Source organism: Tauraco erythrolophus, chromosome 7 (assembly GCF_009769465.1).
Source record: "Tauraco erythrolophus isolate bTauEry1 chromosome 7, bTauEry1.pri, whole genome shotgun sequence".
Classification (NCBI taxonomy): Eukaryota; Metazoa; Chordata; class Aves; order Musophagiformes; family Musophagidae; genus Tauraco; species Tauraco erythrolophus.
Window position 1 is genome coordinate 22,735,184 of NC_141471.1, and position 17,748 is coordinate 22,752,931.

The window sequence follows — 17,748 nt, forward strand, 5'->3', positions numbered from 1 at the left end:
TGCGATGCATTGTTCCTAATATACAGTCTAGTCTTCTTTTACGTGTGGTAAGGCTCCACCTTCAGTATCTTTTTAAATACAGTAATGTCAAGAGAATTGAAACAGGGGTACCACCTTTAAGTAGTGACGTAAGTTCTCTCACAGGTGCCATAAGAATTCAAACTTCCATACATTGACGTGACTTCAGATGTCCAGACTTGACACCAGGGCAAAATAGTAACTGACCTGCTCACTTACTGACAAATGCCACAAAAGTAATTGAGCTCTGTGGCAGAAATAAGGACTAACTGGCATTCTGATCAATGTGCTTGTGCCTGCAGTGGAAGCTGTATAAATATACTTGATTGTTAAAGGTGATCAAGAAACCTGATAAATATATACAGCCAAAAGATGGCATTTTGGAACGGATGTGGATGCAGTATGTTCACAGACCCTGTCAGGATGTGCACCTGTGCTTGTATGCAACTTTAAAGTACACACTGCTGGAAATTACTTGCCCTCTTTCAGACACATTAACAAATAGTAGAAAAATATTACAGAATACAGTGATAATACCGAAATATGATCATGTTGGTAATCTTGTTTTCTGTAGTATGCATACATAAACATTCAAACTATAGTAGCTCTGCTCTTTGAAATATGTTTCCAATATTCATTTGCACCATCTGATACAAGAATAGATTTTGCTTACGTCCAGTGGTGTCCTGCTATTGCTTGAATTGACCGTCACAGCTGAAGGTCATGGAGTGACTCTGCACCAATACAAACAGATGAAATACTGGGAAACCACTTTGAAAAAAATCTTACCTTACTAAAAGCAAACATAAACTCCTGAAAAATGTAATCTTTGAAAAGAGAAGCATCAGTCCTGGCTTCTCAGCTCATCTTTCAAAGTTAAACCAACAGAAAAAGCAGTCATAATATTTGCACACCTAAATAAAACAAGCTAGGATTTTACTTTGAGACTTAAAACAGCTTAGTTCATTTCCCTAGTCAGATAGAGACTTCCTGTGTGACCTTCGATAAATTGTTTAGGACAAGGTTTTTGAAGGTACGTAAATGCCTAGATGTACATTTAGTACATAATGAGTGCTTATCTACCTTTAAAATTATCTTTAAGTGTTTTTCACAACGGTAGTCTGTGGATGACTAGGAGTCCACAAGCCCATGAATCTGGATTATTATAAACAATGAAATTCAGAATTATTTTCATTCTAAATTTTGATGATAAGATGCCATGGTGCCCATGAAGCCTTAGGGAACTGACAGTGTCTATTAGAGTAGATTCTACTCCTCTCTGTAGTATGAGAATAATTGTACCTTCACTAGAAGCTGTCGGATAAACACATGACACATTGTGAGACAGTCGTACCATGTCATAATATAGCCATATTTCAAGCTTGAGTTAAGACAAAAAATATCCACTTGCTGCATAAAGAATATATATTTGCTCTGTAATTTGCTCTCCTTGTTTCCACAGTTCATCAGAGGAGGGAGAAAGAACGTGTTTCAATTCTCATAGAAAAAGATAAATTAAGTAGGGGAGAGTCATTACACCAAAAATTGATAGCATGTAAGTAGCAGAAATTGCACAGCTGAGCGTTGCTCAGCACCTCAGAGTCAGGACAGAATTTGTATATTTGTTTTAAGCTTGATTCTACAATGCTAAATTAAATGAGTCGTCTCAGGTCATGCAGAATTCCCTTGAAATCAAGAGGACTAATTACACAAAACTCACTCAGGATAGAAGGAGTTGCAGTGAGGCCCTAAGAGAGAATGGCAACCTGCACTTTAGACAATTGAAAAAGCTCTTTCCACAATGCACATCACGTGTCTATGAATAAGCTAATTGCTGATGAGAAGACACGATTTGTGTTTATTAAATATGGTGGCTCAGAAGTAAGGCTCAAGGAATGCCTTGATTTGAGGAGCCTGGAGGGGATATCAGGGAAAAAGAGTTAAAACATATTTCTTGTAACAATTCGTAAGCATTTGCTACGAGCAACCAGCAGAGGTGTGATAACACAGAAGGCAGTTACTCTGACAGTTACCATAATCCAATGCTTGACTATCACAGATTCCATCACATGTATGAGAATCTATATTACAGTTGGAAAAGGACATTCTCAGATTCCTAGATCATAAACTTCAACATTATACTTGTCAGTTTTTACCTGGTGTAGTGGATCAGTAAGATATGACTACTGAGGGTCTTTATGTTGACAAAGTAGATATTGTAGATATTATAATGAGATTGCTGTATGCCATTTAACAGTTTAGTTTTGCTATACTTTGTAGTTTTATGGAAATACATTTATTGTTTTTACCAAGAGGCAACAAACTTTTCTGCTTCAAATTATTCAACTATGGTTAGTCCACTTTAATTATTGCATATAAAAGTGGTTTATTCTTTTCTTCAATCAGATTAGCAGAGATCACTTAGAGCATTCAACTAGAACAGTCTCAATAAAATCTAATCAAAAGCTCCTGTGAATTTGAGCATGGGATTTGGTAAACTCAGTAACAAAAAAAAACCATAATTCTAAACATTCATGTTTGCAAAAAAAAAAAATTACAAAATCTGAACAATAAGTTAATAAAATGAAATAGTTATCTACTGTTCAGATATAAAAATCCCAGCAACTTAATTTATATATCACTATAGCAGACATGACAAAATTGTGAATAATGCTATCCACTGTCATAAGTGGTACTTCAAGATTTCCAGCAGAAAACTTATATTTTAATTTTCTGTTCATATATAGCCAAAAGTAAGAGGCAAATCCAGCCTAGTAGTAATCCAAGGTTCTGTAGGAGAAACATCAACCAGGGTCGCCGTGTCTGAATATGAGTCATTTCAGGAAGCTAAAAAAAGAATAAGACACCAGAATGAGAGCCAGATATATTAATCTCTGGGAAAAAAAGTCTTATGGGAAAACAAGACAAGCTTCATTAAAAAAAGACTTTAAAAATGATGAGTTTCTGAATATAGCTATTAATCTATAGCATGTTCTTTACACTGTAATAACACAGATTTTGTCAGGGAAATATTTAAAGTAATCAAATTCTACTAATTTTTGTTCTCTTACTAGCACCAACAAGAATTATAAATGACATTCCAAAATTTGTTAACTTCTCAATAGTTTTTAGTAATTTTATCCAGCTGTCTGTCAGGAAATGCTTATTTAGGAAAATTAGTGATTCCCTTTTGTGGGAATAAACCAGTTTGAGGATTTTTTTTGTTTCAGTGCTATATATAGGGTTAATCCTGCTCTTACTGAATTAACCAGCAAAAGTCCAATTTACTTGGGCTTTAGTAAACATACAAGTCAGGATTTTTAAAATATGTTTGAAAAAATTACCTTTAATATTTTTGTCTGTGTGTTTTGAGGAGCAGCAGCTGTTTATAATCGTATTAAAAGCTACTTACATTGACCTTCCACCGTACATGGTCTCTTTTATCAAAGTTTTAAACAAAATGTATGTCCCAACAGACACTCTGAAATGTGCCTCAGGCTCAGACTCTCTTAGTACTTACGCTTTATGTGTTACAGACACCAGGGGAGACACTAATGATTGCTGATACTTTCACATCAACTTTGGAAATAAATATAGAGCAATGGCCTGGTACTGACCTTTGGTTTTGGTTGTTTGGTTTTTTTTGTCTATTTGTTGTGAGCTTTGAAACAAGAGTGAGTGGTCCTGGCACTCTCTTTTCATCCCTCCCTGCTCCGCTCACAGCCTGCACTTGAATGAAGCTACTTATTCCCTCTGCTGTTTCGAGCCGCTTTGCAGGAGCTGTAGCAGCATCAGCCACTGGGAGACAGTGGAGTGGTGCCGACCAAGGAGGCTAACCAGGGTGTGCTTACATCTGTTTGCTATGCTTGTCCTTCCCTCTGTCAGAGGGGGGTCTCTGGGTCTGCTTCTCCTGCCTTCTGCTTTCTCTGGAAGTTGCCATGGGCCCAGAAGAAAACTATAGTGACAAATCTGCCTCTGCTTTAAAGTTTTGCATGAAAATAACAGGAAAACCTGGATCTTCGTAACAACTAGGCAGTGGTTTAAGTTACGGTACAAATTTGCATCCTAGAAACTCACGTAGTTAGATTTAATTTGTATTTAAGGATCATCAGAAACTTTTAATCTGAAGTAAATGTAAGCACCTCAAAGTTCTGATGTAAATCAAAATCTGAACTGACAGCTTGCAAGTGTTCAGAGCATGTGGTTTTTGTTGTGTATATAGGTAAAAACTGTTAAGACCTAGCCTGAATCCAGGGTTCCAGTCTAGACCTCCGATCTTTCTTATTTATCCTTATAATCAGCCTGTTTTTTCCTCTTCCCCAGTGCCTGAGTGACCAAGTTCTCTAAATAGGAAACTTTCTTCCTTTCCACTGCAAAAGCTACCAAGCTGTGTGGTGCTGTCAACATGCTGGAAGAGAGGGATGCCATCCAGAGGGACCTCGACAGGCTGGAGAGGTGGGTCCATGTCAACCTCATGAAGTTCAACCAGGCCAAATGCAAGGTCCTACATCTGGGTTGTGGCAATCCCAGGCACAAATACAGACTGGGTGGTGAATGGATCGAGAGCAGCCCTGAGAAGAAGGACTTGGGAGTACTGGTGGACGAGAAGCTCAATATGAGCCGGCAATGTTCTCTTGCGGCCCAGAAGGCCAACCGCGTCCTGGGCTGCATCAAGAGGAGCGTGGCCAGCAGGTCGAGAGACGTGATTCTTCCCCTCTACTCTGCCCTCGTGAGACCTCACCTGGAGTACTGTGTCCAGTTCTGGAGCCCCCAACACAAGAAGGACATGGACCAGTTGGAGAGCGTCCAGAGGAGGGCCACGAAGATGATAAGAGGGCTGGAGCACCTTTCCTATGAGGACAGGCTGAAAGAGTTGGGGCTGTTCAGCCTGGAGAAGAGGAGGCTCCGGGGTGACCTTATAGCGGTCTTCCAGTACCTCAAGGGGGCCTACAGGAAAGATGGGGAGAGGCTGTTCAGGAGGGCCTGTTGTGATAGGACAAGGGGTAATGGTTTTAAAATAGAGGGAGGGAGATTCAGATTGGATATTAGGAAAAAATTTTTTACCATGAGAGTTGTAGAACACTGGAACAGGTTGCCCAGAGAGGTGGTGGATGCTCCATCCCTGGAGACGTTCAAGGCCAGGTTGGACGAGGCCCTGAGCAACCTGATCTAGTTGGAGAAATCCCTGTTCCTTGCAGGGGGGTTGGACTAGATGACCTTTGAAGGTCCCTTCCAGCCCTAACCATTCTATGATTCTATGATTCTATGATTTTCTCTTACCACTGTCAATGCTAATTTATGAGTTACATACACGCACAGTAGGTTCCTAAGACGCTTTTAAAAAAGAATTATCAGCAGGTAGTACCCTTCCTACATCCAATGCAGATGTCTGCTCCCTCCACCTAAGCTATGTGCATGTTATCAAGCACACAGAGCGTTTCTATAACCTTACCTAGTGTGCTTATCTCTGAATATAAAAGCTGTTTGCTGACACAGTATCAGCTATGGTTCCCTAGCTCTCTCTGAACACAAATGTATGTGGTACGGCAGAGAAAAGGGGGCTGTTTAGGAAGCATAAGCTTGTTCAACTGTCAGATGCAAAACACTTCACAAAGTAAGGGAAGACAGCACCACATCCAAGCTGTTGGATGCCATCGCACTTGCTAATGCTTGAAGTCTGTTAGAGGCAAAAGAGTTACTGTTAATCAAGGGACTATATTGCCACTCCAGCTCATGTCATGAGCACACAAAAGATATGAAAAATTAGGAAGTGACAAGCTGAAAGAAGACATGAGGGGCTCTCAACCATGCGCTGCCTAAACAAGAGTTCTACCAAGCTATGGCATATATGGCTGACTGCTGTGCTGCAACAAACAGCCCTATAAGTCCCTTCAAAAACACTGCTTTATCTCACCAATCGAAAAGATTTTTAAGGTTGGTCAGAGAAAATGTCGGTTAGTTGCCTCAGGAAGTGGTTGGCTAGCTCCTGTTTCTTGATATCCTTAACATCTTTCCTGCTTCCATCTCCCTCCTTTCAAGTTAGACAGCAGTGTTTCTGGTCAGGAGCCATGTAAAACAATATGATCTATACAATCATTCACAAATGACATCCCAGCCCTTGGGGTTTAATACAGTGTATGTGATTTCATAAATATTTATCCATAATGATTACTTCATAGATACTGATTTAAGAGGTTGATATAGGATTTTCAAGCTTGTTTCTCAAGAGGAAAAGAGGACATGTTTTGTGAAAGAAATGATTCATTAGGAGGGAGTTGGTCTGTTCCATTCCATATATCGATGTCTCAAGTTTCAATTCAGATTAAAGATATGTTGAAGAAAAGGTATATAATTAATAAAGGCTCTTTGGAAATAGTGCAAAGTTATGATTATACTTACGACGTCTAAACGGATACCAAGTACAAAAAATCTCACTGTATTGCTCATAAAAAGCTGGTTTTCGGGGGATTTAATTTTGGTTAATGTCCTGGTTTTAGCTGGGACTGGGTTAGCTCTTCTTTTTAGCAGCTAGAAGAGCTCCGTGTTTTGGTTTTACTCAGAGGCTCGCTCTGAGAAGAATGCTGATAGCAAGCTGATGTTTGTGGTTGGACATGAAACTCCAAGGACTTTTCAGTGTGCCGGAGTGCAGAAGCACGGCGGGATAAGGGGGGAGCACAGCCGGGACAAGGGGGACACGATTCCCCTTGTGATTTGTGGTGGAACTTAAGATTGAGGGCCAAACTGGCCAATTAGTATTCCATATCATGCAGCATCATGCCCAGTATAAAAGTGAGGGGCAGCCAGACAGAAGGGCTTTTGCGCTTTGGCTCTTTCGCCGCTTTTGCTCTTTTGCGCTTGCTGCACTTTTGCTCTATTGTGTTTTCTTTCTTTTTCTCTCTCTCCCAGTACTCCCACTCTCGGAGTACTCTCTCTTTCTCTCTCTGCCCCTCTCTATTTCGGGGCCTCGCGTTCGTCCGGGATTGCAGCTTCGGGACGAGACGGGCTTCGCACAAGAGGGGGTGGTGAGCACCTACACTGTGTATTAAATCATCTGTATTAAATTGTTCTTATCTCAATCCACGGGTTTCCCGTTTATCCTTTAATTCTCTCCCTCATTCCTGGGGGTGGGGGAGGGGGAGTGACCGGCTGTGGGGGGGGGTTCAACCTAACCCACGACAGTTAAACAACAACTAAACCCACAGTGTTACAGGTGTTTAGTCACATGCATATCTTGAAGCAACAAACAATTTAGGTTGCAATGTTACACCTGTGCATACACATTTACAAGACAAAATACTCCTCCCTTCCACCTTCCCCAGTTACTGGGAAGATGAAGTTTTGCAGAATTTCTTGGTGAAAAAGGATGAAAGATATAAATAATTGTATCTTTTGTCCTTTTCCTCATTTTTTCCTCATTTTTTCCAACAAACTCTGCTTGTTGATGAGTTAGAATGCCATTTGTAGAAACGAAAAATCTTTAATTAACCACAGAAGTACTTTTATGCAACCTTGACTGCGGCAGCTGTCCTGCTGATGAATCTCCACCTCATACTCCTCAGTGTTCCTCAATGCAGAAACCAGTGAGGCTGTTCAGTCTTATTTAACTGCTGCTCTCTTACTTAACTGCTGCTCTGATGAGCACATGGATATGTGAAAGCCCATAAAGCAAATACTGAAAAATATAGTTAAGCTTTGTACACCAGTAAGTATTCATACCCCATGAGCAGAAACACTGATGATTTTTGTTTGTGGATGAGAATGCAACAGAGAATAGCAGTTATTTCTGTGCAGAGAGTTGAAAAATACATAAAGCATGGCTAATTTTCTTTTGACATATGCCATACAAACATATGAAACTTTTCAGATCTCTAGATTCCTGCAGTGCTACAGCAATATTTTTTTCAGTAAAATAATCCCTATGATATTCAACACTTGCAGTTCTGACAAACATAGGTAAGTGACCCAATGGTAATTCTTTCAACAAAATTCAGAGAAAGGCCGATAGGAATCCCTATTAGTAAAAGGGAGGTGAGAGAAAGAAAATCTTTCCCTTTCTCTTCCTTTTCTCCTCTTCACATCAAGAACAAGATTATGGTGACAATTTGAAAACAAGGGAAAACATAGCCCTGTCTACCTGGACTGGTGTAATCTCTTGGGATTTACAGCCAGCACATTGCTTTGAAGACATAGCAAAAAACATGGTGTTGTTCTGGGAGCTTGTGAATCCCTGATGGATGCTGATCCTACACTGAAGGAAAAATACTCCTAAATCATTCTTATCCACATTAGTAAAACTATGCCTGTTGAGTATGCAGGCAGCCTCGCTTCCAAATTTCTCTGCGTCAGAACAAGAACTAACTTGGTGCACAGTGTGCTTGTCTCTTATTTATCACCTCAGTCAGGACTGTTGACACATCCACAATCCCTTGGCAGTTCCCTCAAAAGCTCTTAGGAGCATTTTATGTTCACTTTAATTTTGTTACAGTAGCAAAAATAGTTTAAAATACACCCAAGGTCAATTATTACAACTATATTATTAAATAGGTTATAATACATATCAGGTTTCAAGTATTATACTTGAACCTGGTAAATGATGTCTTAGACATGAGGTGAGGGTTAGTAGCGAACAGAACAGAGAGACAACCAGGCTTGGGAAAAACACAGTAATAATTTATGAAGAGATAGAGCTCTTTTTTTCCCCACCTCTTGATCTAATCACTCAAAATATTCGGTCTTGGTTCAGAAGCTTGGGAGCAACTTTACATTAATACATGTTGGTTAAAGGGCCATGTGATACTTAAAATAAGTTGGCAAGGTAATTAAGTTCTGTATTGCTACAAGTGCAACAGCTTCTCTTCAATAAATGATGTGGCCTGAGGGATCTGCATGAGTTAAGATTCCACCACATTCTTCCACAGTCCTTAGGCCTTCCTCCTAATGTATATCTTTACACTTTATTTTTCTATAGTGTGATCATTGCTATTGAACTGGGAGTATGAAAAATGTCGGACAGATATGAAAATGTTGAGGCAATCTGATGGGTTTTAAATTGCTTAGGAGGTCATCCAAACCTTTCTGAGAAAGAAAGGCTGACCAGGAAGAGCACAGGATAAGCATCTTGCATTTTAGTTCAGAAACACCAAATTTTTGTTGAAATCACATGTGAAAAATACAGAGTAATTGTATTTTGTAAAGTATTTTTACTCCCCTTTGTTGAAAAGAGGAGTAAAAAGAAAAAAATAACCAACTTCTTCAAGACTTAAAAAACCCCTGTAGGTTCAAATGTTTCTTTTTGTTATACTAAATAACTCTTTCAGGCCTAAAAATGTATTGTTTACCTTTTTCCTTGTAAAAGTCCTTTATGTTGTCCTTTTAATAGCTTTTATAACCCTTTTATTACTAATTACACCTATCATAGCAGTGACACCAAACAAAATCAGACTATTCTTCTAAGCACTGTACACACACAGGGCAGATGATAGACTTTTTCCCTCCAAGTTAATCCACCTGCATTTGTCTGACACTTGTCTGTGACGTGGCTACGTTAAAAGGAAAATATAACAACACTGAAGTTCTTACCATTTCTGCTAAAGATAAATACAAGAACATTCCAGCTGTAACAGTAAAAATCCAGTTTTGAATGCATGAGTCCGTTGATACAGAAAGGCCGATATAAAGCCCTAAGAATGCTGTTAGTGCACTTATAAAATTCATCAAAATTGCGATCTTCGTGGGGAGCCCTGTACTTAGCAGCACAGCAAAATCTCCTGCATAGAGAAAAAGACAGAAAATTTATTATGTAGCTGATAAATGTATTTGTAAGACTCTTGGTAATAAAACATGAAGGAAAACAACTAAGATATGCACAAAGATAGTGAATGATGGATGACTGCCCTTAGATTTCTGTAGAATTAGTTATAAACTCAACCTGTGAGAAACAACAAAACCAAAACCCCCATATTGACTTGTATTTGTTTAGCTGGTCCTAAAGATAGCATACAGTATTCAGGAGTGGCTTTCTGTTAGTTCTTGATGTTCTGTGACATTTCCAACTTGGATACATGCAAAAGTGAAGTCACATGTTTTCCCAGAGTTTCTAAATCTTTCTCGATTGGGAACTTGCCAGTTGGAATCATGTGAGGATATTTGCAGCATCAGTTTTGTGTGTTTTACAGGTGTTGCAAGTTAGAAAAACCCATGCCAATCTGATTCTAGTTTCAGTTTAATTCCACTGATTTCAGACCTTATCAACTTTGGTAAATTGTACGTCAGAATCCCATTGCAGATTTTTCTTATAAAATAAATATTTCATAAAAGGTCTGCAATAAAAAATTTTGAAAACTCTTCTCCATGACTGTAGAAATGCCACTTTGACAGTGGGGCACTACTGCCCCAGAATTAAGAAGGTCAGTCTTTGAAGTTAGCTGTTCAGCATTTTGATAATTTCTTTGCTATGCAAACAAGAGATGTCAGTTTTGCAGCAATTTCTCCATCCCACCTTTTTGTGTCGGGATGTTGTCTACACAAACAGCACATGAAATCTCCAGTAATTTAAGAATAGAAATGAGAATCCACAGCTCTCATTCAAAATTGCCAGCATACATATATGTTCATCAACTCAATATCAGGAACAACTTCAACCACACTGAAAGATTTACCCCAAGGAGATAACTGAGGACAATGTTCAATAGAACTATTTTCCTGTCCTGCCTTCTAGTAAAATGGGTCACATATCTTCTTTTACTATCTTGTTACTCTTGATTAGCAGCAGGAATGAAGGTTGCATGAGGAATACATTGTTAAATGGCTCTACCGCATATTAAAACTCTTGGATTGCTCATTGTGTCAGGCAAACATGGCTCTTACAGCTTACTGGTTTTTGTGTCTGTACACATGAGACTAAAGGGCCACTCTGACCTGATGGCATCTACATTTGGAGAAGGTGAGATGGTATGGCATCCAATAATGAGGGCAGAAACCTCCCCTCCTTTTTATAAAGGGGAAAAAGAACAACACAGCCTCTTTCTACATCCGTCTCACATGTTAATTTTATAGTTCATGATGCTACAAGTAAGAAGAATTTCCACTAATGCCATACAGGAACGAATTCTTCAGAAAACCTGGAACTACAAATACAGTCAGGAAAAATACACATGTATATATATATATATATATATTTCTTACCCATTTCATGAGGAATTTCATGGCATAAAATAGCAACAGTTGTTGTCACACCTGTTTCTGTTGAGGATGAGAATGCTGCTCCTATTACCAAGCCATCAGCAAAATTGTGAAGACTATCACCCACCAGAACCATTATTGCTAACAAGCTAATTTTCTTACCTAGGAAAAGACAAACAAACAACCAACGAAAAAGCCCAGAAGTTTCAACACAATCAGATATTATAATTTTTGTTATCTTAAAAATGATTTGGGTTTTTTTGGTGACTTCACATGCAACATTATGAAAAGTCATAATAATCAGAGGACAATAGCGTTTATCTATTTTGTCCTTGTTATTACACTTCCCTCAGTACAGTAAAACAAAAAAAAGTAGGTTGTAGAATAATTCATAGATGTAAATATCAGGAAGTAGCCTTCTTATTGACCTTCTAGGTCAACTATTAGATAAAAACCTTAGAACTAGTTTTGAGTCCAAACTCCTGATATATCCTAAGGGTTTCCATTAATCTTTCTTTGATTGCTGAAATTCACACAAGTTTTCCTAGTTGAATTTTTTTTTCTTTAAAAGATGGGAGTTTTTCCATCATCGCTCACAGAATTGCACAGCTGTAGTGAAGATGAATATTTGATTTCATGCAGCTGATCATTTTAATGCTGTAAAGCATGCTGCTACTGAGTAATATTTTCAAGGTCTGTTTTTTATGAGATTGTATTGCAGTTAAAGATAGAGATGAAAGGCAACAAGCCTCAGAATATCACTATTAGTACAGGGTTACAGCATGCTCGTTTCCACTTTTTGTTCCAGCCAGTTAGTGGCTGTTATACTCACAGTGCTCCTGTCTGAAGCATCATCACTCATGGATGCAGATGATTGTTTTTCTTTTCCATACTGTTCTGTGACCTTGCTATTATGTGGAACAGCACATTGGATGTCCATGATTAGGCATCTGACATGAGTGGAAAGGTGCCACTAGTGACACAAGGACTGAAATCAAGCTAAGGAGTTAGGGATAGCCTCTCTATCCAGCCTGTAACCCAGATAGCTTGGTAGCATGTTGACAGGGATTCATGGTAAGGGATTTTATCTCTTCAAGCAACAATGAGATTCCATACATAGGCTCAATGTCTAGGCTTAGCAACATATAATTGGCTCTCCTATCCTGTACTTTGTTCCACCCATTTTATTTGCAATCTTACAAGCAGGACCTCCTAATACCTCTCAGGAAACTCATCCAGCTTCCCCCTTCACAGTATGGATAGAAGAACACTTTGCAAAGGATTGCTTTTATGCCTGAAGCAGCAAGGTTGTGATGTGGGCCCTAGACATGTATTTTCCTGGCTTTTGATGGCCCCACACAGACATAATATGACAGTCTAAGGAGCTAACGCGGAGCTGCACAGAACTGTCTGAATATACTTATTACGAGGTTTCACTTCAGTAGTGTTTTTCCAGAGATGTCCATTTTATAGTGATGGGGGAGATGTTTTTCCTACAGAAACTGGCTAGAACTGAATTCTTCAGGCTGTTATAAAAAAACCCACACAGGACGTAAAAGCCTAACCACTGTATTCAGAAAATCCTTCCTAGTTGCCTGGGAGCTCTGCAGGTTCAGAAAAATTGGCAGGCTTGTTAGATTTTCCTGCCAGCTTACAGAGCCAGACATGGATGTCCCCAGTTTGCACAGTTCTTTCTAAACACCATAGGCAGTTTATAATCAATAGTGTAGAGCATGAGTTACATAGAAATAATAGATTGCTGCACTGCATTAAGTTTGTGATTTGTAATAAGCACTGGTGAGGACAAAATCATGGCTTGCCCTGAGATATTATTAGTCTGTTTTATCCAAGTATCTGATTGCTGAAGCAGATGTACCATAATTACTGGAACTCACTCCAACATGTTGTCTATAGTGTAACACAAGGATCAGGTTAACATTATGGAGCAATTGCAAATGTAAGCTTTGTGAACTCACTTGACTGAAACTTAAGAAGATACATATATAAACAAATCTGAAAGTTTATCTTAATTTTCTTATTTACTTTCAGCCTATTTTAAAGCAACTTTGTTACTAGCAATTATCTCACTGCATTATATTGCTGCAACAGTGACTATTAACTTATTACCTTATTTCTACAAAGCCTCTTCTTCTTAACAATCCTACATTTATTTTTGACAATTTTCTCTGCTTAAATAGAGGATAAGAACTCAAAACAAATTCTATTCCATAATTTTTATAAAGCTACTGTAGATTATGTTTTTGAAGCTTTGAATAAGAATTTAAAGCAAACATTTATCCATAAATAGATCCTTTTTCCAATGTTTTCATTACTCATACAGCAAAAATATTTCTATTTAATATAATGTCTCTCTAAGTATACCAAATATAAAATGCTACTGTTTGATCTTTTCAGATCTTGATAGAACAAGTGTGGATAAATGAGAAGAGGGCTAGTGAGAAATCTTTTTTTTTTCCGGTAGCTTCTTGCATTCCGAGGTACTCACTGGCTATGTAACATGACTGACTCTTCTCCTAGTCCTACTTGAAATGCATTTACCATGAAGTCTGGAATTTCTGGAGACGTCAGGCTTCTGTCTTAGAGCTGTAGATTCCATTCAATTTTGAGAAAAAACACCTAAAAGTTTAGCTCAGTACCAAGGTACCCAGGTATGTTTATGCATTTAGCTATTCATAAGAACTGTAACAACACAAACTTCTGAAAATATGTATTCTCAAAAAAACCTTAAACGAAACAACCCCCCTTCCCTACTATGGTTTCACTTACTGATTTCTAATAGAAAGATAAAACTGAGTGATGAGGAAAAAATGGAACAAACCAAAGAATTTTACTGAGAATCATAGAATCATAGAATCATAGAATAATAGAATGGTTAGGGTTGGAAAGGACCTCAAAGATCATCTAGTTCCAACCCCCCTGCCATGGGCAGGGACACCCTCCACTACAACAGATTTCTCAAAGCCTCCTCCAACCTGGCCTTGAACACTTCCAGGGAGGGGGCAGCCACAACCTCTCTAGGCAACCTGTTCCAACGCCTCACCACCCTCAGAGTGAAACATTTCTTCCTTATATCTAATTGAAATCTACTCTCTTTCAGTTTAAAGCCATTGCCCCTTGTCCTATCACTACATGCCCTTGTAAAAAGTCCCTCTCCAGCTTTCCTGTAGGCCCCCTTTAGGTACTGGAAGGCTGCTATAAGATCACCCTGGAGTCTTCTCTTCTCCAGGCTGAACAGTCTCAACTCTCTCAGCCTGTCTTCATAGGAGAGGTGCTCCAGCCCTCGGATCATCTTTGTGGCCCTCCTCTGGACTTGCTCCAGCAGCTCCATGTCCTTCTTGTGCTGGGGACTCCAGAGCTGAACACAGTATTCCAGATGGGGTCTCACGAAAGCAGAGTAGAGGGGCAGAATCACCTCCCTCGACCTGCTGGCCACGCTTCTTTGGATGCAGCCAGGATACGGTTGGCTTTCTGGGCTGCAAGTGCACATTGCTGGCTCACGTTGAGTTTCTCATCCACCAGCACTCCCAAGTCCTTCTCCTCCGTGCTGCTCTCAATCCATTCTCTGCCAAGCCTCTACTTGTGCTTAGGATTGCCCCGACCCATGTGCAGGACCTTGCACTTGGCCTTGTTGAGCTTCATGAGGTTCTCACAGGCCCATCTCTCCAGCCTGTCAAGGTCCCTCCGGATGGCATCCCTTCCCTCCTGCGTGTCCACAACACCACACAACTTGGTGTCGTCAGCAAACTTGCTGAGGGTGCACTTTTTCTCACTCTCCATGTCACCAACAAAGATGTTAAATAGCACTGGCCCCAGTACTGACCCCTGAGGAACACCACTTATCGCTGGCCTCCGCCTGGACATTGAACTGTTGATAACAACTCTTTGAGTTCAACTATCCAGCCAATTCCTTATCCATTGCGTGGTCTATCCATCAAATCCATGTCTCTCCAGTTTAGAGAAAAGTATGTTGTGTAGCAAATACTTTGGACAAGTCCAGGAACTATCCCAAATTTAGTTATAGATCAAATTTAATTATTCGGAACAAATAATGCTGAGATCACTATTAATTTCTTTGTGCTTTGCAGGTAGTGACAATTGAACAGAAAGGAAACACATAGAGATGGGCTAATAGTCACACTGAAACTAGCACTGGAGTGTGAGCTGCGGAATGGATGAGACTGAAGAAATGGAAATCCAGATTTCAAATAGAAGAATATTATGACATTTTAAATAAATCAAACTGATGACCTGAGATTTGAGATCACAAAAAAATGGGAGTCGATTATAGTAAATAAACTGATTTCAATTAAAATGCTATTCCCTGAGCTGAATGGCTGCAACTCTGCTAAATTCACCAAGGTCACACAAGTACAGTCAAAGGTGGAGTTTGGTTTATGCTCTATTTTCCCATTTTTTGCAGTAAGCAGCAACAAACCAGAGAAGATAAGAGTTACTTTGAAGCTCTCTGAAGAAAGCATTATCCTAAAACTGAGAGCCATTACTAGCCCATAATTCCATACATGTAATAACTTATTATTGGTTTAAAGAGGTTATTGTATTAATGTGTAAAAGAAGGAAGCAGAATCGTATTCGTATAGTGAGCCAAAACAACAATCATTTCACTACTTTCAGAAATAAAAGCCCAAGCAAAGTTTACAATTATAAAAATCTGGTTTGTATTAAATTTTGAGTGTTTCCTTTTAAGCAAAGGCTTTAGAAAAACTGTATGCAACAGTGAGTAAATAAACATTAAAGCATGGACACGATAAGATTAATGAACTTCTCAATTACAGGGTTGGCAGCTGAAAAAGTCTTTAAGAAGATATTTAATGAGATAGCAAAGCACCATCAGATGTGGTGAGGTAGCACAGAGCAAACACAGAGCTAAGCTAGCTTCAGACTTTCAAATCCATCTCAGGTCTTAAGGCTTTTCCTGTTGCTTTTCTAGTTTTTTTATTGATACTAACTTTTTTTGCTGATTGACTTACTCTCTGGAGGAACTTCAGCAGACTCAGAATCTTCTGGGCTTCTCTAGTTAAAAGCAAAGATAACGGATCAGTGTTAAAGGGGCTCTTCCAGCTGCTACTATAAATACAAGAAAATATCAAGTAAGTTCAAGCTTTTTGAATTAAAGATAGTCACCGTTATTTGTGTAGATATCATTAGAATCATTTACCGAGCACTGGCAGTGTGATTGGTACTGCAGAAACACGTAAAAATCTCTGTTGCCCAGAAAAGGTTACAGTCTAATTCAGGTAGAAAGAAAGACATTCATAAGCCCTGTTGTAACCCAAGAAAATCATGTTTCTGCTTGAATATACAAAAATCTGAACCAAATGTAGAACTAAAAAGGACATCATAATTCAAATTGTATCTTTTCATTTTGTCATGACTGGATGATTGTCTATTCGTGCAGCATGGAGTGTCTATAGGATTTCCAATGAAAAACAGGTAGACGCCAGAGTCTCTCTGGAGTTCCTGTTCTTCACAGTTACTCTGTGTAAACACAAGACTAAAAAAGATGATCTGAGGTATGTTTCGCACCCTTTCAAAACATAAGGGTTTTTTTCTTCAGGGTGGTACAGCCTCCAGTACCTCTTCTCTTGACATCGTGTTGGCATCAGGCATCACCAGCTGGGCATGGCAGCACATGAGTATACTCCAGCAATGAGTGAAATTTACCCTTATTTCAAGTGAAGAAAGATACAGTAACTTTGTTCTTATCCTACAGAGTTAATATGATGCTTCAGCCCTAATGATTGATTAACAGAAACTGCAACTGTGGGGAGAGAAGGGAGAACATTAGGAACGTCTCTCTCCCTCTACCTCCCTGGGGCTTTTCTTTCTGACTAGAGTAATTATGAGAAATTTGTGCGAGGGTGAGATAAGACAAGAAACTTGTTTGTTTGAAACTAGAAAAACTGAATTTATGATTGCTATCTTTTCTTTGTTTGGAAAAAAAGTCATATTAAAGTTATTATGGCAGCCAGTGAAGAGTCAACAGCAGCACCTAAGAGTGCTTTGTTAGGGACAGCAGCCACCACTCCAAAAACTATAGCAGAGATATGTATCGGCTGCAAAATGGGATATGTTTCTTGGCTGGTATTTGCTTGGTTGTGATGTGGGATATGTGCTGTAGAGGCATGACAAAGGAAGAGAAGGGATTTGGTTTTCAAAATCTGCGTTTTAAAGGAAAAATAAAAGTCATTAATTCCCATGATTGCAGTCAGTCATATGAATTCCAGTAATTGTTCCCCTTCTCGTGTAATATTTATTCACATGCCACTTCTTTGAACTCAGAGTCAAAACTGCAAGACTAATCACAGACCTGAAGGATTTATAAGCTTTTCTTGTCAACCAATGTTTGTCTTACTATTACTTACATGACACTGAAAAATTGGCTGCTCTTGTACAAACTAGCTAATTCATGTGATCTATACATAACTTTAAGGGGATCTTGCGTTTGAAAGGAATGATGAGCTCATTCATTATTGTAAACAGGAAGCTATGACGTGACTCACAAATTAG

General features: G+C 39.0%; 1 protein-coding gene across 2 annotated transcripts in view; it reads right to left on the reverse strand.

Annotated features, from left to right (window-relative positions):
* Window positions 1-2,736: 2,736 nt before the first annotated feature.
* SLC39A12 (solute carrier family 39 member 12) overlaps window positions 2,737-17,748 on the reverse strand; it is a 35,394-nt gene continuing 20,382 nt past the window's right edge. For both annotated transcript variants that reach the window (XM_086614809.1, XM_086614808.1), the window contains exons 9-12: window positions 16,188-16,251; window positions 11,203-11,361; window positions 9,598-9,785; window positions 2,737-2,865 (exon numbers count right to left, since the gene is read on the reverse strand). In XM_086614809.1, the coding sequence (XP_086470935.1) occupies window positions 2,737-2,865; window positions 9,598-9,785; window positions 11,203-11,361; window positions 16,188-16,251 (540 nt within the window). The remainder of the gene's footprint in view (window positions 2,866-9,597; window positions 9,786-11,202; window positions 11,362-16,187; window positions 16,252-17,748) is intronic.